Source organism: Indicator indicator, chromosome 5 (genome assembly GCF_027791375.1).
Source record: "Indicator indicator isolate 239-I01 chromosome 5, UM_Iind_1.1, whole genome shotgun sequence".
Taxonomy (NCBI): Eukaryota; Metazoa; Chordata; class Aves; order Piciformes; family Indicatoridae; genus Indicator; species Indicator indicator.
The window spans coordinates 21,483,616-21,509,090 of record NC_072014.1 but is presented as its reverse complement, the minus strand read 5'-3'; the positions used below and the strand labels follow the sequence as shown (position 1 = coordinate 21,509,090).

Genomic DNA, 25,475 nt, shown 5'->3' with positions numbered 1-25,475 from the left:
GAAGTACTTGGCAGGAGCAAGCTCTGAGAATTTTTGCTTGTGTCCATATTAGTATCTGTTGTTTCTCCTGGGTGCTTGTGCCATTTCCCTCAATGATTTTTGTATGTAGTGGACATTAGGCCTAAATGTAAATTGTGTAAACTTTCAGGCATCTTCCTTTGTCCCTTAAAGATGAATCAAATTATATTGATGATCATATCACAATATACAGTAAAGCATACCAAAGTCTAAATTATACTTCGAAGTCACAAAGACTTTTTACTGGATTGTAACAATGTGAGAGCTGAAATCCCCCCACACTGACAATGACCAGGCTAGCTCAGTCTGGAAGCAAATGAAAGCTGTACTTACAAGCAAATCTATGATGAAATGCAATGAATATGTACAAATAAACACTATTCACAACATTTGCAAATATGTACAATCAACAGAAAAGCACAACCCAGCCACCTTTGCTTCCCCCAAGGGGCCTTCCCCAAGGGACCTCCCCCCCCAACCAGAAGGAATCCCCCCAGACCCCCTGGCAGAAGGCAGAGAGTCAAGAAGCTGTTAGACTTAGCTTGTCAAGGTCAGTGTGTTATCTTCATCCAGAAAAGAAAAAGAAACCAGCAGACAGAAAAACTGAGCAAGCAAGCTGAGTCCCCAACTGCCCAAACTCCCCAACCTTGTTTTTTAGTAGTAGTTCTTGAACATTTCTCTCTCTCCAATGGAAGTGTTCAGAATAATCATTATTTTGCTTTCTTACACCCAATAGTGATTTATTTACATTCCTTCACCTTCTCTGCTTGAACTTTGTGAAGAAAAATTTAAAAAAGACAGTCTTAAACCATCACACTGGATGAATATCTGAGAAATCACAGTACTGCAGCTATGTTCTTTGCTATGCAAGTCACACTATACAAACGCAGAACTCATGAAGATAAGAAAAGGTTGATCAGTTACTATATTATACTGTGGAAAGACGTTTTCACTCTCTTTTTTCCCCAGAAACTAGCTTCCCATCAGAGTTTTCTTACACATTAATCTTTCTGCTTGCCTTAAATATTAATATGATAAGGTCTTTTTCTGGGTTCAGATCAACAAAAAAACAAGTTGTTTTTGTTCTTCTCTGTAAATTATGGCAATACTTAATAAAATGTATAGTAGTGAATTGCTTCTGTGTGTATCGCTATCTGTCCCCAATTTTTTTTTTTTTTTTTAAATCTGTACCCCCAATCCCTGACTAATTTTCAGGTTCAGTGATCAGCTGTGAGCAGCACTGGGCATTGGTATTGTCCTGACACTTTTTGTCAGTCTTTTCAGCTGGGAAGATGTCAATCCAATTGCCTGTGGATTTGCCTTGGTCTTTGTTACTGAACTCAACTCAGATGGTTATAAGCACAGATAGCATAACCTGAATAATACATTTATAATTTATTAAACTTAATTCTTTAAAGGTTCTTTTGATAACTGCTCCATGAAGATAGCTGCTGAAGGAAGTTTAAAATTAATGGATTCTATCTCATATGCCTATTATTATTTTTGAAGCCTGTTAGAGAAGAGAAATTATGCAAATTGGTGTCACGCTAGGCTACTGCGCACATGCTGGTAATGCATAACAACTAGCTCACTGATGAAAATACTTCATCTTGGCAAGAGTCATTGTCATCACTAAGAGATTTTTTTATAGCATTGTTAACAGTTTATTATTATTTTTCTTATGGATACAGGAGAGTGTTCTTATTGAAAGTCTTTGTTAGAATAAAGCTGCTGTAGAAGTAATACTGAGGAACTATGGTAATGAATTATGATTGATTACGTTATACAATTAAGGTATATTGCAAAACAATAGGAAAATCTGTTCAGAAAAATTAAGCAGTTGCTGCTCACCCTCTGTGAATGACTAAGTGGCTTTAATTCTTCAGCTCCTGCATGTAAAAGGCTTGATAAATAGATCAAGTTCAGTGTCAATTAGTGTCACAATGATCTTCAGTATTAATGAAGCAAAGCTACTAGGATTGAACCAGTTTGTCTGTACCCTTCATGACAGTGTTTCAGACTGCATTCTCTATCCGTTGTCTACCTAGCACTGGACATAGAAACCGGTATGCAGAACACAGTTCTGTGCAGCCCTGGCTGTGAGTGCTTCCTGTGATGGAAGTTCTTAGTCCTGGTTTTAGAAAATAGGTCGCTAATTTAAGTTTGCCATTACTTTCTTACCAAGTTTATCCTAAATCTATGTTAGATTTCTTTTTCCTCATATGTGCACAAAGCATATCGAGCTTTTCTGATTAGACTACAATGAAGAGCCTGGTTTTGGTGTAACGGTTGTAGCCCTTCATCCTTTCATTTTAACACTAACACCTGTGTTTTCTTTGCCCTGTTAAATTGCTGCCAAAGAAGGCAGAAAAAACTTTCTCAGGTATTGATTTTTCACACATGTGGACTGTAGCTCATAGTCACTTGATTTACCACATGCAGTTTATAACTGAATAGCCTCATGGAATCATAAACTTCATTTTAGTGCTGAGTTCCCAGCCTGAAGGAAAATGGATGTGTTAGCTGTTAGTCATTTGTAACTGCTTGAAAGTATTTTGCTTGTTGGATGCTATTTAGAGGGCTAGTATAAATAGCGTTTTTGCAATAGAAACACCACTGATCAGAACTTCCTGCTTGAGCTGCTGATCTCAACTGGCTTTCATATACTTTGCTCTGGTCTTGGATAATAATCTCTACTCTATTTTTAGGGTCTTTCTGATTTTCATCGTTATGTTTATAATGTAGTAATTATGAACTATATAATTGTAGCTGACTAGGTACTTAATTTTATTTAACATTTCATTCTCAGAGTTGTAGATGTGGAACTAATCACTTAGCTGCCAAACAAATGAAATATATTATAGTTCCTCATGAATGACCAGAGGCTTTATTTTCAGTGGTACTCAGAACTTCACTAGAAGTTTCTGTTAGTTTCTGTGTTAGTAGCAAGGTACCTTTTACTGTAAAGGGTAGGACAATCCTGCAAAAATACTTCATTTACCCTGTGTAGGAAGTAATTTTTTTTTTTTGCAATAATTTGTATCCCAGTAAAGCTTTCATTCTTTTATCACTGAATACAATTTTCTATGTTAGCTCCAGCTTCCATTATAGGTTTTCTGAAATACACAGTACCTCCCAGAAACCTTGGAGGTGTCATTTTTCCAGTCATTATAATAAATTTTGCTAATTTTGTGAAAAGAAAAATTTATTTCTTGCATATTAGTGAGAAAAGAAGGTTTGCTTTAATAGTAACACAATCTTCATATGCTTCGTCTTGACAATTTTTTTACTTAACTTTCAAAATTAACACTGATCTTAAAATATTTTTGTTGAGCCTTAATGAAACAATTTTTAAAAATTTTCTGAGAAAATACTTTCTCACAGAAGACTACATTCAGATTTGAGAGAGAAGTAGTAATCCCCCAAATAAGTTCTGACAGTCTTCTTAAAAATCTGTGTTAGGCTAGAGGAATGAACCATAAACAGCATTCCCTCTGAGGGGGATGCAGGTTGAATTTAATTCTTGATGCATTCAGTTTTGGTTGTTCCACCCATGTGCTAAGAATTCCAGTTTAGCTACAGCAGATGTTGTTCTTTAGGAGTATCAGAGTTAAAAAAAGAACCGTAATTATTATGATAGTAGAAAGGTAAAAAGACACAGGTTTACCAAATCTGTGGGTTTCACACCTCCTGAAATAAGTTGCTTTGTGGCTTTCTTGGTTTTGTGAAATACTTTTCCTAAATCTTTTCACTCTAGCTACGTTTCAGCATGTTCGATTAAAGAATTTCAGCTATGGTAGACCAGACTAAAGCCTGCTGTACCTACGAAAATCACTGGGATTGGATGATTCTAACACAAAGAACTTGATTACTAGTATAATACCATTTACATCAATGAAGATTAGGTAGAAAAATCAAAGCACCTAGAAACTTTCTGAAATACTAGTGATTTTTTTTTTTATTAAAAAAGATGGAGTGGCTTGAGGTCATTCTCATATTTAAGACCTTCCTACTCTAGAAAACCCTAGTGATTGCTTGTTCTGTTATTGATTATTCAGTAGATTGAGGCAGTGTTTAATTTAACTTTCCATTGCTGCATTCTGTGCATGCTAAACAGATCTCTTTAAGGCTAATATTACCATTTTTGCAAGTTTCATTCAACTAGGAAGTGACTCAGGGTGAGGGAGACTGGTACATTTGTACATCTGAGAGAAGCAGCTTTAGAAGGAATTCCTGGGAAGCAAAAGAAACCTCATTTTTGAAGGAGTGCAGTTATGAAGGGACAGTACCTAGACCCTATGGAAGATAGAAGTTTAACAAGAGTATTGTGGCACTGGCTGGCATTTGCTTGGGAGTTGCAGGGTGAGAGGTGCTAAATACTTCTGGAGTAAAGTAACTTCTTTATGTCCCAGCAACAGAGTCACCAGAGCCTACTGATCTGATACTGGCCTTCAGGAAAGACTGAAAATGTAAACCCAGTAAGAGGAGCATTAGATTTGCAGGGGAGCTGGTCAGGGGGCAAGATGTACTTCAGCTTTGCCTACATTCTAGATCTGTTTGTTTATGAAATTACCGATCATGAGGATGTATGCCCACCCAGACTAAGCATGTGTTTGATTTGTATGAACAGTGCAGAAATGATCAATCATTATCAGACAAAGATTAGTGCTTTACTTGTGAAGGTTCAGTAAGAGTTTGCTTACAAAACTTAATGAAAACATGCAACTGGACTGTCTGGACTGGGCACATATATCTTGCCCACCATGCATTTTCCAGGATATTAATGGATAGTTTTCTTGTTTAAACTCAAACATTTGATCCATTTGAGTTAAGATTATAATCTTACAAATGCTTGTGGTTCAGAACTGTTTTAGGAGTAGTGGTATTAAATTTTCACCATTTGACTAAAGCATTCGAAAATCAAGGTTTTTTTTTTTTTTTTTTTTTTTTTTTTTTTTTTTTTTTTTCCTCTTTATATCTAGATAAGGTGATATTTAGATTTCTCTGCATGGTGTCAGTAGCTGTTTTGTGGGTGGTTTATCCTAGGAATGGGATTGTTTCATGCTGTGGTGAACTGAAACTGTAGACAAGAAAGAAAACATTTACAAAGCTTTCCTCAGAACTAGCATCCAAACTATCCATTGCTACAATTGGTAAAAAGTTTAAGCTGTGGTACGTGGCAAGGGAAAATGTTTGCCAGTTATATACTCTCCATCTCCATTTTGAGCATCTGCAGCATCAGTTTCATGGTTTACAAATTTAAGACAGATGTGTTCTGTGAACTGAATTTGGTGGGAGTATTTTCAGGGATCTGCCTTTCATCTATAAATAATAGCAATGCTATTCTTGATTGTCCGGTTTTTCCTTATGCTGCCCTAGTGAAACGGTCAGTTAAAGCACGGTTCCTTTTGTTTGCAAGTTGTATAGCATCAATAACAGCCTTTGCACATACTTTTGTCTTCTTCCTTTGTCTCCTTCTCTCACTGGACCTTTATCCCAGAAAGAACTCTGCAAATTGTATTCTCCGGTGTCTCTTTCTGAGACCAATTTGGAACAGTTATAGGATGGTGTGTTGATGGATTCTTTTGTATGCTTTATTTCAAGATATTGACATCCTCTTTGTTTTAACCTGGTCATTGAGAAATGGCAGAGGAGACTAGCAGAGGAAGCTGTTCTGACTATTGATTTTTCTTGTGCCTTTTGGTGGTTCATTAATTCTTCTATCAATTCCTTCTTAGGTAGCTGTCTAGATGTGACCATTACTGGCCAGCAGAACAGGGGCTGTCATGGCTGGGTGAAGCTGTAGCTGATAATGTTAGCTTTATCTTCTGAATTCTTCTATTTACAAGTTATTAGTTTAGTTTGGAAGCAATATTGATCACCCTACAAATAGTGAAATACCTTCATTTCAAAGATGACATTCTTATTCTTTCTTCCACAGTATGTGTAGATGCCAGAAGACTGTTAGCCAGCAGTTTCACCAGAGAGACAAGAGGAGTTAGACAAACAGAATACTGCAATAATTAGCCCTTATCATGAGTTGTTCATATAGGAACAGTATGTTCAATTTTGTTTAACTAGCATTGACTGGTATTGCTGTTATGTCCCTGTCAACTATATTGCAATGCAAAACTGTCTAGTAATGTATGCTATGGCTGTTGAAAGCACTGTGTTCAAGTGAGGCTCTTCATATTTCAAAACCTCTATGGAAGTCCCATAGGACTAGGAAAAGTTGCATGTTGGAAGACAGTAGGCAAATCACTATTGTGTAGAAGTTGAGTAATGGAGCACTGAAAATAGAACAGTAATTGTAAACCTGTTTCTGGTACTGTTCTTCTTGCTTACGAGTCACTCTCGTCCCTGTAATTTCTGAGAAGGGTAGCTGTGGTAATAAACTTGAAAGAAAAAGCTGCTGATTTTATTTCAGAAGTAATAATATCACACACACACACAAAATCTGCATGTAGTTACTCTATGCAAGGTTTGGGGTTTTTTGTTTTGTTTTCACAGCACAGGTTAAGATCACACTAGAACTGTTAAACCACATAATTTTCCAGATGGCTTTTCTGAGGCTGTTTAGAGCTGTGGAATGCAATTGGCAGGCTGTGGTTCACAGAGAGAAAAACGACTTGTGCCCTGTTCATGACCCATATTTCTTTTACACAAAATATATACATGCACTCTGTCTAAAGGATACTGTTAAGGAGTGATAATATGCAATCATTGATTCTAATATTGATCTTACAGAGAAGTATTCTTTTTTAATGTAAATAAATGTTATGTGCGTATTTGCCTGACTGCTATCCGAGTTAGTCTGTTCTGCCTGGTCTTTTGTTGTGATTGTTAAAGGTTTCTAAATAGAAAAATCCATGTGTTACACAGAAACCCATAAAATTTACTTTATTGATTGAGAATATCTCTTTTCATGGATAAATAAAAGAAACCGTGTCAATGCCTGAAGCAATATGACTAGACTCCCATCAAGATGTCCTTAATTCTGCTTTGAGTTCTGCCTCTTCCTAAGTAGGCTAAACAGGGTTTGGTAGAGTGCTATGGTGGCATTCCTCAAATAGTGTAAGTGTGTGCAGTACCAAATAGCTTTGTGTAAGATGTTCCCCATCCAGTAGAGTTAATTGCTGGAGTGTAATTTTTTAGCATCTGGTATGGGCTATTTTGTTTGCCTGCACAGAACAGATTTAAACACACAAAAGTTTTCTCCAGCTGGTGGCACAAATAATGAAAACCGTGTAATCAGTAGGTCTGTAATAGGTTGAGCTTCCCTTTGGGGAGGGCTTTGCTAAGTTTTTCAGAGCTAGAAGCCACTCTCTGTACATAATTTCAAAGCCCAGAGACGTGTGAGGCCTGATGTGGGAGAAGTGAAAGGAGAAATTTTTTCCTAAAGGAATTTCAGCTTCAGCATTTTAGTGTTATGGTCTTATGAATATGGGGTTGTAGCAAAAGTGGTTGCATTCACATGTAACTTTTTACCATAGAAATAAAAAGTAAATGGCAGCCCTTCTTAAAGGAAGAGCAAATAGCAAAGCACAAATTCATTTTACAGCTTCAGTGTTTTCCTTTAATGTTTATATTTTGTGTTTAAAACATTAATACAGATTTTACAATATCAAAGATAATGGCAGGTACTCTGGGTTTTGTTGTTTCGGGTTTTTTTCCCTTGGATTTTTTTGTTTGTTTTGTGGTTTGTTTTTGTAATGTAAAACATTCTAATCTATCGTAGGAATATCATAAAGGTTACTATGTTGTGTGCAGTTGACACTTTCACTGATGGCAAATATAGAACCTATTTAGATAATATTGCTATAGGTCAAGAAGGTGCTGGTTTAGTTTAAGCAGAAGAGGTTTATGATATGTATTTGGCAAATCTGTTTCCATGAAATGCATAAACATGCTGCCTGTCAACATTATCTTATGATATAAATAAATGTTAATGTATTTTGAAAATTTGGAAATACCATTTCCAGAGTTACTTATGAATCAAAACAAAAGCAGGAAATTGCACTGTATTGGTGTGGTGGGGTTTGTTTGTGGATTTTTGTGTTTTGTTGTTGCTGTTTTAAGAAAAAAGTATGTTTATCCAGGACAGCTGTTTGGAAGGAAGCATCATAATAAATATCACATCAGTATAAAGAGTGGTATGCATCATTTTCTGAATCTGTGTGATAAGGTAGTTGTTAAAGTGGCAGTGAAATAAATATCAGTGTTTTGTTTGTTTGTTTGTTTTTAAAGTTTGCATCACAGCTATTTGCAATCTATTCTTCTCTGTTTCTTTTTGTCTGAATGACTGTAGCAGTTTTTCTAAAGCTTTAATATCACATGTGTTCAATATGGTTTTTTTAGCCTGAGATGCGACTGTTCCAATTCATGTTTGTGTTCACCACCACTCCCCACCCTGCAAGCAAACCTTGCTTTTAAGGTTGACTTATCAGGAGCTACATGTCTGTGGCTGCTGTCTTCAGAGCATGTAGTACAGTCAGAGAAGTCTTTCACCTGACCTTCTCTGTTGAGGTGCTAATTGTATGTGTTCAGAATACTGTTCTGTATTTGCTTATATTATTGACCCACAACAGATGAATTACATTGGTCCTAGCTTTTTTTTTTTTCCTTCTTTCTTTGCCTTTTTTTTTTTCCCAGTCAAGAGACCAAAGCACTATCTTTGGTGAAAACACAGTTTTAACCAAGGAGGGAAATAGAGATTTTTCTCTAATTGTGACTGCCATTGGTTAAGAGAAGACTATACTTCTTCTAATCTGACTTCGGTAACAGCCCTGATTTGTCTCTGCTATATGGTAAATTACTTTAGCAACATATAAGTGTTTTGTCTTAGGGTCTATCACAGTTTAAAATTTTCTTCTGAAAAGGAAAAAAGCATGCAAATGAGTTTGTATACATGTTTCCATTTGAGTGTTGCTATACAGGCATGCAGTGCATGTGAATTTGCACACAGGTGATTTTCCTCATTATCACAAACAGAAAGCACAATTATTTCTTTAATTAGATTGAAGAGCTGCTGTTTCATTCCTTACAAACTTATTTTCCCCATCCAGGCCTACATTTCTTTCTCACTCAGTTTCTCATGCCAGATAGTTGTCACGCCAGATATAGTGAAGAGATAAATAAGCAGCAGATTTTAAAATATTATTTTTTCAAGTGGATTTGCCATATCAGGCATGCTTAGAAAGAAGTGGCTCAAACCTTAAAATTCAAGGGTGTGTTTGAAGTGCTAGTTAATCCATATCCAAAATTCAAGAGATTTTGCAGTAAGTGATGGATGGTGTTGTCTTCAATTGTTTTTGCAAGATCACTTTCTTATTTTTTTATTTTTCTCCTTCAGTTTAGGAGAATCTGATCTAGTTAAGTACCAAATGAGCAAATAATCTTTTTTTAGAGAAACCATAAACTAATCAGCTTCCCTAATGATGAGTTATATAAGAAGGTTAAATTAATCTCATTTTAAATTTCATCTTTCCTTTCTCTAATTCCAGTTCAGGGGCAACATTTATGTTCTCACTACTTCGAATCCTAAAATGGTGTTGTAATTTTCCTAATCAGCAGAACTTAGCATGTGTGTAATTTCAGGAGTGGGAACGAGCCCTTTGCCTAGGCTACAGTGATCCCTACATCACTCAGGAGTGTTTGGGAAAGCAGCTCTGCCAACTGGGAGCTCTCCTGAAAGCGGAGATGCCATCACATAGTGTGGCATACCATAGCACACTCTGACTGAAATACAGAGATAGAGACAAGTGCAACTGTTGACAAACATCTCCAGTGATGAATGTCACCTTGGTGGTGTAGCTGTTGCTTATTATCATGTTGGTTTGTATTTTATGGTACCAGCCAGCCCAGTCTTAACTTTTATTAAACTAGTTATACATAGCCCCATTGTAGATATATGAAACATGTGGAGGTGTTATACCTACTGAATGCCTGTGTGGCAATTATCAAGGGAACATTAGACAAAAATGTTAAAAGCATTACATGAATTTTTAATGCACAAAAAATAGGGCCTCATTTAATCACCTATGTTATACCAGTTGTGTAAAATGTCCATTAAAAGACTGTGCAGTAGAGGGAGAGGTCAGATTTTGTTAAAGTGTGTTCAGAATGATGTGGCATATGGGACGATGTTTGAAGCAAATAATACATCCAAAAAAGTAAGTTAAGAGAAGTGGTCCTTAAAGTTTTCTTTCCACTCCTTCATTTAACAATTTTATCTTTCTCTTTGCTTTCAATTCGTGATTCTAGATATATTTCTCCTCAAATTAGGACAGTGTTGGGTTTTTTTTGGTTTTTTGTTTGTTTTTTCTTCATGAGACACCTTCTTTGGTAGTTACTTCGGATTTTAGACTGTATGTGTGTCTGTTTTGTCTTCCAGGAAGCCATTGTATGGATTGTTTCAATATAATTCCAGTATGATTGGACTAGAATCATTAGCTGACCCCTCAGATACCTGGGAAATTATAGAGACTATCGGGAAAGGCACTTATGGTAAAGTCTATAAGGTTGCCAACAAGAAAGACGGGAGTCTGGCAGCAGTAAAGATTCTGGATCCTATCAGTGTAAGTAAAAAATATTAAACTGTGACTTCATTGTTAATTTAAAAGAATTCTCAAGTGGAGTTGAAATGTAAATACAATGTGTGAAAGGGTCCTGATGGAAACAATTTTGAAGAATGCATTGCCAGAAGGAGTTTGGTACCAGCACTTCAGCATCTTATATGTTATTTGAAGACAGCATTTGCCTAGTTTCATCTTTAAATCTACATAATTCTTCTGGTACAAATGTAGATATCTGTGCTTGGAGTGTGCAAATGGTAAGAAACCACACAGGCATGCCTCTTAGGGGTCTACTATAGTAGGGAAAATACAAGATGATCTTAATGTTTTACTTTATTCTGTGTACTACCTGAAACAACTACTTTTCCCATCACAGAAGTACTGTGAACTCTAGGATATTTTATAGTTGTCTTTTATAAGTGGATAATACTATGAGGCAATAGTTAAGATAAAAAAAGAAGAGCACAGCCCAAACTCTCAGAGGTAGTTCTGTGCCAGCTCCAGTTTTAGTGGGTATTAAATGCTTAGCTTCTCTTGAGAACCAAGGCCCTGATTTTCAGTGGATGATGCTCAGGTTGGATCAGGCTGGTGATTTGATCATGACAGCTGCACTAAAATATTTACTGAAAAATGTTGCCTTTCTGTCATCAACCACTACCGAAATTCATTTTGGTTTTCACTTGTTTAAACCTGAAGAAGATGATAAATAAGAAGATATCCTTATTAGAAAAATGTAAAAAAAAAAGGAATATACATGTAAGGGCTTACATTTTTTATTCGTCACAGTCTATGCAGAAACAAGGAAATAGTGCTTAAGTGCTGTTCTGAGTTGTGGCTGTGGTGCTGATATTAAACAGTATTTTGTAGTTGTCATGGAATTCTTTCATTAATAAATATGCTTTTTTTCATTTATTTTTGTTTTGCCTCTCTTTAGTAATTTCTGGTGTATGTATTCTCATAAGAATGTCTTTGCTTTTACTGATGTCCCGTTTGAGGTTTTTCTGATACTATTTTCTGTTTGTTCCCATCTGATGAACATAGAAAAAGGAATGAATCAAAGGTTCATGCATTTACATTTATCTTACACATTAAAAATATCCATGTTTAAAAACAGGTTTAAATGGCACCCATACAATTTCTGTGTGCTTGTGTAAATTTCTTGTTTAGGCAACTGATTGAAATTAAGTATAATTTTTATTTTTCTGGTTTCTTTATATCCATGAGACTTTATTCTTGCTTTGTACAGACTTACTGTGTTTATATGTACTGTATGTTTGTGTTCTTTTAATTTAGGATGTAGATGAAGAAATTGAAGCAGAATACAATATTTTGCAGTTTCTTCCAAATCATCCTAATGTTGTTAGATTTTATGGGATGTTTTACAAAGCAGATCAATATGTGGGAGGACAGCTCTGGCTAGTACTTGAGGTAATACCATTTTGATTATATTACATCTTAACTGGCAAATGTTGTTTGATTTCTGTTTTTTATTGTGAGAAGAGTCACAGGCTCTCATGATTTTCTGACTGGGGCCGTTAATCAAAGGATTGGTGATAAATGATGTGTGGTATCCTACTGTTGAAAATAACATCCAAACGTAGGGAATGTCCTTGCATTTTATTTCTGTTCAAGTTGTTATTTTTATGATGATGCAATTTTCAGATAGGTGTAGCACAGCCAGCTATAAAACAAGCTTCCCTAATTTTCCCTACTAAAGGTGCATCAGTGCCCTTTTTAAAGTATTACTATTAGGTGTGAATTGGTCATGAGTTTACAACTTCATTTTGTCCCAGATCTTTGCTAACTGTCAAGAAGAGTGTGACTGACAGCTGCAGGAGTGTTTGTGGGATATATTTATTTTCAGAGTCAGTCCTTCATTTAACATATACTACCAAACAGCTGTCAGTCTGTATCGTTTTTCAGTCACAGCAGGCTTGGATTGTTTCCAGGTGAGGACATACATTTTTATATTTTGCTTGTGGGCTAGAGATAAGTTGAGTACAGCCTGTCTCAATAAAACATTTAGTGCAATGAAAACAAGAAACAAAAAGCTTTGACTTAATGGCTTGTCAGCAAATGGTTAAGCATGCATTTTCTCCCTGGATGATGCTCTCCTGTAAATACATTTAATGATTGATATTGGGCTAAACGCTTCCACCTGATTTTCTTTTTTTTAATAAAGATAACATTATCTTCTAATGAATTAAAAAGTAAGGTCAAATTCCTGTAGAACTCACCAATATTTTAGATCATGAAATTCAGGAACTGATTTATAGAATCATGGAATTATAGAATGGGTAGGGACAGCTTCTACTGAACTAGGTTGCTATTTATATAAAGTGTGTCTTGTTTGTCATGTGATCTGATCCCTTCTGTGAACTTGGAGTCTAGTGAAATTTTCTGATGCAAGGGGGAGTGAGTAATACAGAAAGGACAAGATTGGCATATTGTAGAAATTAGTGATTGAACCAGTATACATTTGAGAAATGCAAAACTTGAAAGTTTGTAGAACTTTTTCTACCATTCTTCTGATCATACTGTTGTATTTTAAATTTCATACTGATACTGTGAAATGAACTTGGGTTGAACTGCCTGTGATGTCTATGTGGTTGAAACATTGTTAAGGACACTGGCTACAAAAACAGATCTAGAGGAGAGAATTCAGTGAAAGACAGACAATCAGTCCTCCCATTTTTTTAATTGAACAATTATGAATATTAAAGTAAGAAAAAGAGAAAGGAAAGAGGCAAATAGCTGCTTAAGAGGGTGTGGACAGTAAACTAATGGTGTGAGTTAAAATATATTTTAAAATATTCTTATTTTACTTTCTCTCCTTTTGATGTATAGCAGCCCATTAGTAAGAAATGCTTGCAGGAAGATGATTTTCTGGATCAGAATGTTTCATCTCAGCTGTTTCCAGCACATGCCATCAAATCTCAGTATAGAGATATGGCTTCTGTCTACTTTATATTGCCTGCCAGCAGGAGCATTGATGGAGTGAAAGTTTAAAATGACTGTAATTTGTTGCCTCCCAGTTATCAAGAGCATCAATCTTTTCTGTCTGGCCTTTTCTCTGCAGCTTTTCAAAAAGGCAATGTACATATTATTGTGAAAAACTCAAATAATGTAAATTTTATCTATAATTCCTCTTTTAACAACAAAATAGGCTCCTGATAATTTTTTTTAAGTTATATTTTATAAATTGCACTTTATAATCTTTGCTTTTTGCTTTCCTCCCCCTACCCAGGCTGCTGTGATATATTATTAACATTGCTAATAAATTATGTCCTAAGGTGGGGTGACAACATAAATAACTGCAAGGTAAAAATCTAGCTGGACCCAGACTTGTGTTGTCGTGCTGTTTTACATGGTAGGTGTTTACAGCCTAAACAAGTATATTAATTGAGGACATTGTCTTGCTTTTATTTCCCCCCCTCACAACGCCCCCTTTCACAGCTGTGCAATGGAGGTTCTGTCACAGAGCTTGTCAAAGGCCTGCTGAAGTGTGGCCAACGGTTGGATGAAGCTATAATTTCATACATCTTATATGGTGCTCTCTTGGTAAGGATGTTCACTGGGCTTGTAATGACAGCAGAGGGTGCAGTTTACTCATCTCATACATACATTTTCCATTTATAAAGTATGGTAATATTGACAAAATTACGTGGGCTATTACAGCAGCAGGGGTTGTATCAAGCATGTAATCTGGTAGACAGATGTTTCTATAGAGTATGTGCAGATTGTCTTCATTATATTCCCTAATAGAAGGGTGATTGTTTTTAAATAAGGAAGTAAACTTATTTTTGTTACTGCTGGTATATAGGGCCTTCAACATTTACACAATAACCGGATCATTCATCGAGATGTGAAAGGGAACAACATTCTCCTGACAACAGAAGGTGGAGTCAAGCTGGTTGACTTTGGTAATGACCACTTCCCATTTATTTTCCTGATACATGCAGTTTAGCCAAAGGCATCTGTTTACTCTCCCCTGGGAAGGCAGAATGCCATAATGAGAGACTTTTTTTAGAAGGGTAGTCAGAATTATATTAAGAAGTAAGAGTGGAAAAGGGACTTGACACAGCAAGAATAAAAATTCTGACCAAAAATCAGGAATAGACTTTTAACTTAAAAGCTTAAACATAATAATTTAGTTCTGAAGGTACCATTTTATTTACTAAGCTCTTTTGCATTTTACCAGGAATGCCAGTTTCAGGGCAGTTGTCCTTCTAATTTAAATTTAGATACCCTCTCTTTTGCATATGAAAAGGAAACATTCTCTTCTCTGAAATGGTTTTGTTAGCCTTAAGCATACTTTTTGCCTCTGAGCAGAAGGTAAAACGGTCCCTTGGGTCCAGAACCTAATATCCATTTAATTTGTGATTATTGCTATTAGGTTTGTGCATTGTCAGTCCACAAATATCTTAAGAAATGTGTGGTAGAGAAAGATAGATAGCTAGAAAGGCACTTGGCAATAGAATTTGACTCAGTTCAGCAATTTTTATTAGATCCCCCCTCCTTTTTTTCTTTAAACATGAACTTAGAAAAATAAGGAAATGCTTTAGTCCCTCAGATATGTATGCAGTAGTATGGAAAATTTTATTAAAGGTAACAGAAACAGATTATTATAGAATTTATTAATAAAACCATATAATTCATAAGGTAATCATCATTGAGAATGCTGTTGTGTGAATAACATGTTTGTTTAGCAGTGCATGAAGGTAAAGAAAAAATAAAATGAGATTAGTGTAAAATGGCATGCTAAAAATTCTGTGAATAGTCATATTTAATTGTATGCAGTGGAAATAAAATTTACTATTGGTATTGTCACAGTGTTACAAAGTTAACATAAAAATCTATTATCTATTGACGATGCTGAAGTGAGTTGGGAAACGGGAGACTCTTTAGTGTCTTCTAGGGACGGAAATTCATTATGTTGAATGGTAAAGGCAACAATTAAAATAGTGCTGGGAGAAACGTGGCCTTAAGCAAAACTTGAAGTCTCTGACCTAGTGCAAGGGAATAACTCCTTCTTGGGAGAATTTTGGCACTATGATCTTTGCTCGTAACTACTCCAATCTGGGAGGAGTTGGCTTTTCTCCCTAGAGCAAAGAGTTTTCATCAGGTCTGTCGAAGGCCTTAGCTGCAGCAGAAGCTCAGCTTGGAGCTTTGGCTTCCAAAGGCAGATGCATGTGCTGCAACTGCAAGTGGCACATTCAAGGAAACTGAGAATCCCACCCTTTCGGTTGTCCTATGGGTGTCTCTGATCTCATGGTTTGGTTTTATTTTTTTTTGTTTTGATTTTCCTACTTTTGAAGTTACAACGGTAACAGTAAGTAGAAAATTATGACAAACATGACTACCTCAGGAAAAGACATGACTGAAATATTGTGTCTTTCTAACACTTACTAGCAAGGGAATGGCAAGAAATACCCACCTATCCGTGGGCTTCAGATGGGAAGCATCAAGCACCAAGCTTTCATTAAGTTGCTCTTTTTCACATCTAGCCAACTGCCATAGTCACAGAAGGGACTCTGGGAACAAGCTGGGACTCACTCACAGGTGATACTGTTTATAGAAATGCCTAACTTGTTACGGAAAGTGGAAAATATATAATGAAAAATGCACATAGTTCAGGAAGAGAAGGGACTTGCAGTTCAGACAGTTGAGTGGCATAAAATTGGAGGCTATTCTTGCCTCTGACATTGTTTCTGTATCATGTTGGCAGGTCACTTGCATAAGACTTTTTAGAAGTGAACGTTTTGTTCCTCATTTTCCTGGTAGCCAGTTTGAAACATCTTGTCCTTTGCAGAAGAGCTAAGTGTTCTTGAACTGCAGCTGAAATCTATTGCAGGTCTTTTTGAGGCATATGGAGTGCCTGAAAATGGAGAGATCTCAGATTAAGTACCCAAAACCAGTGGATGCTTTGCATACTTTTAGGTTAATCCCTGGAACTAATAATCCTCTTCCATTTTGCAGGAATGTTAAGGAGATTTATTGTTTGACCAGGAGGGAAGAAAACATGTCAAAAGGAAAAGAATTTTAAATTTAGTATAGGATTGGATACACAAAATAAGTAACTAAAACTCAAATTGATAGGGACAAAAGAAATTAATGACTACCTAATAAGTGAATGCTATCCATTCTGTCCACAGAATGAGACAGAATCTTGGGGGGGGGGTGGGGGGTGGGGGCAAAGTTACTTCATATTCAGGGCTGTGTATATGGGTATTAGGTCACAGAGAGGATTACACAGCCTTAATTGAGTTTTTTTTCGTTCATTGCATGACTTCGCAGCTTGCTCTTTCAGTGTTGCGCATTTCTTGCCTTTACTGCTCTACACAGCATGATATATTTGAAATAATGTTGCTCACAGTGTAAGTCAACCCAAAATGTCTGCATCTTATCATTCATTTATGCTCATGCTCACTCACTATCCTGCACTCTATCTCTCAGCAATTTGGTATTGTGCACTGTTTTGAAGTGTCCTAGGCACCAGCTACAAATTAACCTAGCTGAAAAGAGAGCAGAGTTAAATGTGCAGAGGTTTGCCGTAGGTCCTAGCCTAGCTTCACAGCAGTACTCAGGAAATAACTAAAGACTTGCAATAACACTGAAAAAGAAATACAGAATTATGTGGTGGAGCTGGCAATCAAATTATTTAATTTATGAATGATGAGTCTTAATTTCTTACTTATTGGCATCAAGCAATCTGTATGTGTTTTTGTCTGGTTTTGTCTCTGGGTAATGTCATGGGAGCAGGCTGCTGTGTTTTCTGTTTTTAAGTAGTCTTAAGGTGAAATATGTTTTTAAGTTGATGCTGGGTTTATGACAATTTATTGGAATGCTTCTGAACTCTACAATTCAATTGTATGCTGACCAAGGCACGGAGGAAGATTTGCTGTTGAAGTTTGTTCTGAGTTGTAAATATTATTTGATTTCACTCTGGTTTGGGGTTTTTTGTCAGCTGTGTTTCTGCAGTCCAGCTCCAGTCAGCAAAGCACTGAAGCACAGGCTTTAAGCATGTGCTTAACTCCTTAAGTACAAGCTTTGGTGGGAGCTTGGGCTTCTGTACTTTTCTCCATAGGAAAAGATTTAAGCAAGTGCGGAAGCCTTTCCAGATACTCTAGTGAACAAGTTTCCTGCCAGTACTGTTCAGGGAACAAATTTCTGAAACAGAAGTTTTAAAGTCAAGTTGTAATTTGAATTGTTCCTGTTTATACTTGTAGAAACAGCAGAAAAAAGTCTGTGATATTTATGCGCCAATTAAATTTTTGAGTTTGAATCAAAGTGCTTCAGACTGAGTCATTCAGAAAAAAAATCTCTCAGCAATTCTGAACGAAACCAGAAAGAACGAAGCTGAAATTAATCAAAGAATTCAGTTCAAATGACGCACCTACTTTGGCAAGGCACTCTGCAGCTGTACTCCCAGGCTTGGGGCTTGTTTTCCAGATACTTGAAATAAATTGACTGAAATGACAGAAACTTGAAGCAAAGTTTTTTGATCTGTTTTCTTGCAGGTGTTTCAGCCCAGCTCACAAGCACACGGCTGCGCAGAAACACTTCTGTGGGAACCCCCTTTTGGATGGCACCTGAGGTAGGCAAACATTCCTATTGGCGAAGTGTCTCCATTCATTGCAATGCACCCTTTCGTGTAAGTACCACATAGCATGAGAAAAGGTTATCTTTTCTTTCCCTCCCCCATGGCTGTGTTTCTACTTTACATCTAGCCCTCTGTTCAGTACCATGACTGTACTATTAGAATATACAAAATGGATTTCTAATAATCTTTGTTGTTTTCTTCTCTGTAATGTTTCCGAAAAAATACAGATACCCTGCAAATAACTGAGGGTCTCCTTGAGATTTTTTTACTTTCCAGCCAACAATCTATGTTTCAGTGTACTTGACTGTGCCTCTAAATACAGACTGGGAGAAGGAGGAATTCTGGTCTTCCTGTCTTGCTATAAAACTCTACAAAACCCAGACTCATTTATATGTTCTTTAGCCTTAATCATTGACTGAGGACCTATACACTTAGACACAGGGACTAGCATAGACTAAAAATGGAGAAAAATAATCTATAGGCAGCCTAGCCAAATATCATAGACCATATTTTTACATAACACTGCCTAGACATAACTCTTTTCTTCCTGCTTCACGAAGCTCTAGAAAGCTTTGACACATAGTTGAACGGAAGTACCCTACGTACTTTCCCTAAATTTATGAAAGATGTTATCCTTTGCCCTCCCCACTTGAAGAAACAAAAAAGACTTTTGCAAGGTATAGGATATCAAATTGAAAAATAGGGAATGAAAAAGAGTGAACTATTAATTTTTAAGTTAAACCTTAGTAACAGTAGTAGCCTCATTTCTCTTAAAGGCTACTAGACTTATTCGAATTTTGGTTGGAATTTGCATCTGCTATAAATGAGCACAGATCTATTTCTGTATGTCAAACAGTGTAAGCATTATGCAAACGTTTGTTTTAAAACATTATATACTTTTTATACATCTGTTTCTGTTTCTAAGGAAGACTGATTATAGCTGAGCAGAGAAAAGAAGCTGTTGTAACAGATCCAAAATTGATCTTGTACAGTCTCACAAAGAATGGTTGATATTGTACCATCTCCATAACAACCAGCTTACGTCACAAAAGAGACACAAGATACCTTAGAAACCACTGTGCAAGCATTATTTATGGAATCACCTTTCTTGGAGACATTCTGAAACCTTTATAAAATAATCTTCCATTCAATACTGGCCATATTCTGAAATATTTTATTGATCCCAGATTATTAGAAGTTATTTTTACAGTACTGTTTTGCTTGAATAATGACCATCAAAGGCAGTAATCATACCAAATATATTTTCCCATCCTGCTTGAAAATAATAATTATTGAGGTAAAAAGTCAAAGAAGTAAACCTAAATTTTGATCTGAAAATGTGTGTAACCAAGGTATGTTATGTGCATAGCACATCAAACCAGAACCCAGAAGTAGCTTTGAATACCTCCTATTTTGAAAAGATTTCTTGTAAGAACCAATCCAGTGCCATACACAGAGTTAACTTGATTCACATTTGCATGCCTGTGCAAACCGGGCTGATTGGATTCATAGATGTAGCAGCCTGCAAAACAGCTATAAGATGCTCAGATATCAGTTATGCTCTTGTTGAAATGGCTTTTAAATGGCCAGTTGCATTAACACTTGTGCTCAGGTCACTATGGTTGCTTTCTTTGTGTTCACGTGAACAATGTGCAAGATGCAGTTTACCTTACTTCTGGGGAGGTCTTTGGTATTTTTAAAATGTGCAGCCAAATATGAAATATTAGGACTGCAATGAGCTGAAAACTCTTCTTGTATAGCAGCTTCTTAGAAACAGTATTTTCTAGAGACTGTGGTGAGATAAGTTAAAGCTAGAAAAGCACTTAAGAGTTGCAAAAATTTGCTGCCTAGAAGTTTTGACATAGTACACAATATATATCAGTCCCCAAAGTACTATTAAAGTAATTGGACAGGAAGGAAGTGTTAATAATCAGTGAAATAGAAAGCATGAAGACAGAATTAATTTTTTTTAATGGGACTTTAACGGTCTGTGAAACATATAAGCCTTAGTCAATGTATAAGGCAGGCACAGGATCTCAACTGTGAGAAAGATGGATTTAGTCTGAAGTGGGAGAAGGGGTGAAAAAGTTTTCCTTGGAGTGTTTCAGAAATGTGCAATGAAGCTGACAGGGAACGTTTTCCAGGGTAAATCCCAGGAAAATAAAACCCAGAGAAGAATGATGCAAGATTAGTCAAGATGGCAGATAGGAATAACTGTGGATATAGGGAGGAGACCAATGTGCTGGAAATCACAGAATGTTAGGGTCTGGAAGGGACCACAAGAGATCATCTAGTCCAGCCCTCCTGCCAAAGCAGGATCACCTATACCAGGTCACACAGGAACTCATCCAGGCTGGTAATGAGAATCACCAGATCAGCCTGAATCAGGAGCAGTCTGTATAATGAGGAAAACCGTCTTATTTTGAGAGGAAGCTTGCAAAATGTATCAAAGGGCATGGTATTTGCAACAGTAAAAGGTCATAGGAAAATAACAGTAACTGAGAGCATTGTAAGGTGTTCTGTTCAGTATTCTTGCTGGCAACATGAAAAGCAGCTGCTTAACAATTTTTGAGTGACTCAGACATCTTAGAGGGCTCTTTTTTTCTGATGACTGAGAGACTTGTTTAGCACCAGCAGGACAAATCAAAAAGATTTGTCCTTGAGCATTTGTTTAGAGCAGAGCATTTGATGAACAAAAATTTTGCTGAAAAAGGAATATACAGGGGAAATACTGTGGAAGCAACAGAGGAACTTTGCAAGGATAAGCCAGTTTGGGAGCAGCTTTAAAGGAGACTCACTGAAAATCAGTCATTGCTGTTTAATCTAATTAGTATTTTTTCACACTTACATAGACATGCACAAACTGGAACACTAAATACAGGCAAGCCAAGAAAACAAGGCAGGATAGTTTAAGTATGGCAGATTTTTAAAGCCACTTATTGCCAAACACTTAAATCACAGGAAAACACTTATTACACTTAAATTGTGTTGAATACTAGCAGGAAAAAATCAGATTTGAAAGTTTCAACTGAGGTGTCTTTTTTGTCTCTTAACATACAACTTAGCATGTCTTGTTTTCAACCTCCAGTGCAGAACTGAGCAAAATCTAGATCAAACAAAATTGCAGTTTTCCCTTTTCACAAACTCTAATTTTAAGAACAGAAATAGAAAAAGATATCTGAAGCCAGGAAGAACTGGAGAGGTGCTGAATGTCATTTAAAACCACAAGGAGTATACCCTTGTATTTTACTGGTAACTACTGAAAAATAACGATGAAGCATTCGTATCTATATTTTAAAAGGAACATAATTAAAACATAGTTGATCCTTTGAAGAATTATGTTTTGAGATGTGGTACATGATAGTTGGAAAGGCTGAAACATTAGTAAAGGTATACGAATTCTGTAACAGTAAGTTAACCAGTAAATTAAAGAGGTAAAATCTTGGTTCTGTTTTCCTGTTGATTTCAGAAGGATTTCAGATGTCCCAGTATTATTTAAAGCTGTGTCAATTCTGTATTTTGGATATTTGTTAACATTTTGCCAACATAAGGTAATTATTAGTAAGACTGCCTCAGTGACAGCAGATTGCCTTCCTTCCTTCCATCAGAATAAATTTCAGAAGTGTTAGAACAATCGGTGCCTAGTTTAAATTCTCTTTTTCCAGTGTTCATTACTATTTTTTAAACTTTAAATCTACTCATATGTTTATGCAATAAATCTAACCTTGAAACAATAATATTTACATTGTTTTGATACAAAGATGTGTTGCTGATTAATCTGAGGAAAAATCAACCAAACTGGTAAAAAAAAAAAATTCAAAAAGTAATTTGCATTAATCTATTTGAAAAATATATAAAGGGAAAATATAATTTTGCAAAGACTCACAGCAGCTATTCCGCTGAAGTCAGTATTCATAAAAGCTGTATTCAGCTTTTGAATTTGGCCCAAAAAATATCTTCCCTTTGGTAGATTAGGTCTGATTTCTCTTATTTACCTATTGTAGGAGAAATTAAAAATTTACTCAAAAGTCCATTTAATAGTAAATACATTTTGCATATAGTTAAATACTGCATTGGAAGAACAGCACAAAAGATACCAGAAAAGGTAACTCCATCATTAACGTGGGCTTATGTTTTTAATTATTTCTAAACTAGTACAGTGGTGCATTTCCCTGAAACTGTTGAATGTATTGTCATTTTGTCACACTTCAACTGACCTTATTTGCTAGCATCACAGGACTCAAGGTCAGCATCCTGTTAACAGCTCTAGGTCTCTTCACTTTAATTCCTTGTTAGCTAAAATTAGCTCTTTGATATGCACATATTCCCTACACTTTTGAATTCCAGCATGGGATCTTGTAAATATGATTTATAATAAGATACAGATTTCAAGAATGTATATACCCTTCTCTTTCTGCCTCCACACCATTTGAAAACAGTTTTCCAGTGAAATGGTATGCATACTTTATGATAAAGAAGCATAGGGAACTACTACCTTCTCTAAAAAGGAAAATTTTGAAACTATTTCTTCATAACATCTTCCATGAAGGTGTAATAACTATTCTTGCAGCTGAATGATAAGATAGATTATTGAATTAGCTCTTATTGTGGTGTTTGCTTTTGTTGGGGATTTGTTTGTTTGTTTGTTTCCTAATGATTTACAGTAAATAAGATTGAGAACATACTTTACAAAAAATTACTGATTGGTCTTGGGAAGAAACTTCAGAGATGAGAATAGGGAAAAGTGATGCTGTTTCTACTTTTACAGAACTTGTATTTATCTGGCATCGTGATTAATTACTGGTGAAACACTTGAAAATCCCACATTTAGTAGGTAAAAATAATAAATGTAAAGATAAAGAATGATAGCATTGACTCATTCATAACACAGGGTTTTGTTACACCGTCATTTGAACAATTACTTGTTGTTTAACTTTACTATATCTGTGATGGTACATTAAGTCTAGGCTGTAAAAGAATTGGCTAGTTGACATATGTTTTGAAATTGCATCCCTGCTTTCAGGAGGTTAAAGTAGTGGGACACTGCAGTGTGGTAGACATTATTTTCAGGTAATATTAGCTGTCTTCTTGAAATGCAGTGCTGGGGTTGAATTTGTTTCTGTGGTGTATGCAGAAAATAGAAATGGGCAGGCCAGGAGGGAGCTACCCCAGTGTAAGTATGGTGAGGCAACGGCAGGGAAGAGTAGGAGCTGTTGCTCTAAATAAATAGGGAAAGACTTGTGTGGAAGAACTGAGGGACATAGAAGTGGAATGACTTGCTTAAGGACTTGGAGCAGGTTGCTGGCAGAATGAGGGATAGAATCAGATCTTGAAATGGCCACATAAGACTAAAATGCCTGTGACTCTGAGATGTCACCTTCTGAGAGCTGGCTGGCCTGATTTAAACAAAATTATTCTTTTGGGAACACAGATCTTTAGGAATATAATAAATGACCAAAAGAAACAGCAGTTTCTGCCCTGTTGTTTTTTCTCCCCACTTTCTTAATTTTCTGTGGTTCTCAAACCCAAGCTTTAGCAAGCAGCAGTAGTAGGGAGTTACATTCAAGTTGCTTAAGGTCCAGAAGGAAAGCAGTGGAGTTCAAAAAGATGAATTGGAATAGAGGTGCCTTTAAAGGAGGTGACCCAGAAGAGAGGCAGAGAGCACAACAAGACCGCACCAGTGAGCCCTCTCTGCAAAGCAGAGCCTGACAGAATCACCTTCTCCTTTGCCTTTAGGAGAGCTGACCCTCCTCACAGGCTGCCTGGTAAGAGTGGGTTGAAAAGGATGTAGCAGGTGGAGGGGAACCTCAGGGAACCTTTGCCAATAACCTTGATAACGTGGCCATAATCTTGTGAAGAGATGTAGAGGGGTGCAGGTGCTTTTTTTGTTCTAAATGGCACCTGGGGTGGGGGTAGGGGTGTGGTGTTTATAAAAGTTTCATGTAGAGTGTTTAAAGATGTTTAAAAACAAAACCAAACCCAAAACAGTAGAGAAAATCCAGTACCACACTGCCCTGCACATTTTCCTACATGAAATGTGTTTACTTATGGAGCTGGAACTGCCTGAGTTCTACATTTCTTTGTAAAATGCCATTTACAAATCTGAGGTGTGTAGTGTATATCCTTACTGCTAGATCTGTGTGGATCTGTGGGTCAGTAACAAAATGTCAATTACACTGTTATTAGTAGTGTTGAAGTTGTGATGGTCTTGTGGTAACAAGCAAAATAGATTTGTTTGCTCAAGAGCTTATCTGGTTTTCCTCACACTGTCATTTGATCTAGTAAGTATTATGTTTCCTTGCAAGTGTAGCCTACTGCCAAGTGCAATGTAATGGTCTCAGGAATATTTCACCTGAGTGAATTAAAAATAAAAATTGATTACTTGACATATAATTTATTTTCAATGAATCAACTTGAATTGTTAGAATTACTCATAGTAATTATTTGAATTACTAGTTTGTTTTGGTAACATTTCTAACAACATAATAATTTTTCGGTATATGATGAAACAATTGCTATCATGATGATAAATAAGGAACTGAAATCTAAAGAAGAAAATGAGGGAATATGGAATCAGTTTCCATTACAAATTTCTCATTTTTAAATTGTATGAATGTGCCTGAGGGAAGGAAGCAAGGGAGGGATAGAGGTAGACAGGGATCACATTGGTCTGGATTATTCAGTATCCTCAGTACTGCTACGTGCTGTCATGAAAGACCTTTTTTTTTTCCCAGTGTGTAGAAAGTATACTTAATTGTATTTCCTATGTAGATAAATTGTTAGGTTACATAGTGTCAGGTGGAGCATAGAAGTCCGGTTGGCTAATTTCATTTGATTTACATAGCTACCTATTCTGTTCTCCTTGCAGCAAGGGTAACAGTTTTGTGCCACATTCATTTTACATACACAGTGCTTTTCAGCATTATGCTCACACACCTCATAAGCTGCTTAGTTAGCTACGTCAGCTGAGTACAGCACTGCCTTTCTTCAGGGGCATCAACCTTTTTAACTCCAGACTCCTTTCTGCAGGCAGGTCACCAGCACTAATTGGGTAGCAGTCATCTCCAGGTAGCAGATCTGCACTGCTATTTTTGGTATTTGTGTGTGCTTGCAGCTATACTTTGTACGTGCACGGTGTGTACTGAGGAGAAAGGAAAGTACGTTCACATCTAATAATTCGTGATGAACTTACAAGGATTTGATATATTTTGCTTCACCTAAACATGCATACAGCTTCTTCTCTGCCCACAAATCAGTGTGACCACTGTAGAGTAACAGCT

The 25,475-nt window shown here is 36.4% G+C and overlaps 1 protein-coding gene across 1 annotated transcript in view; it reads left to right on the top strand.

Annotated features, from left to right (window-relative positions):
• The window catches only part of MYO3B (myosin IIIB), a 184,536-nt gene that overhangs the window by 12,661 nt on the left and 146,400 nt on the right, over positions 1 to 25,475 (top strand). The window contains exons 3-7 of the mRNA XM_054381223.1: positions 10,412 to 10,595; positions 11,886 to 12,020; positions 14,049 to 14,153; positions 14,416 to 14,515; positions 18,113 to 18,189. Of these exons, the coding sequence (XP_054237198.1) occupies positions 10,412 to 10,595; positions 11,886 to 12,020; positions 14,049 to 14,153; positions 14,416 to 14,515; positions 18,113 to 18,189 (601 nt within the window). The remainder of the gene's footprint in view (positions 1 to 10,411; positions 10,596 to 11,885; positions 12,021 to 14,048; positions 14,154 to 14,415; positions 14,516 to 18,112; positions 18,190 to 25,475) is intronic.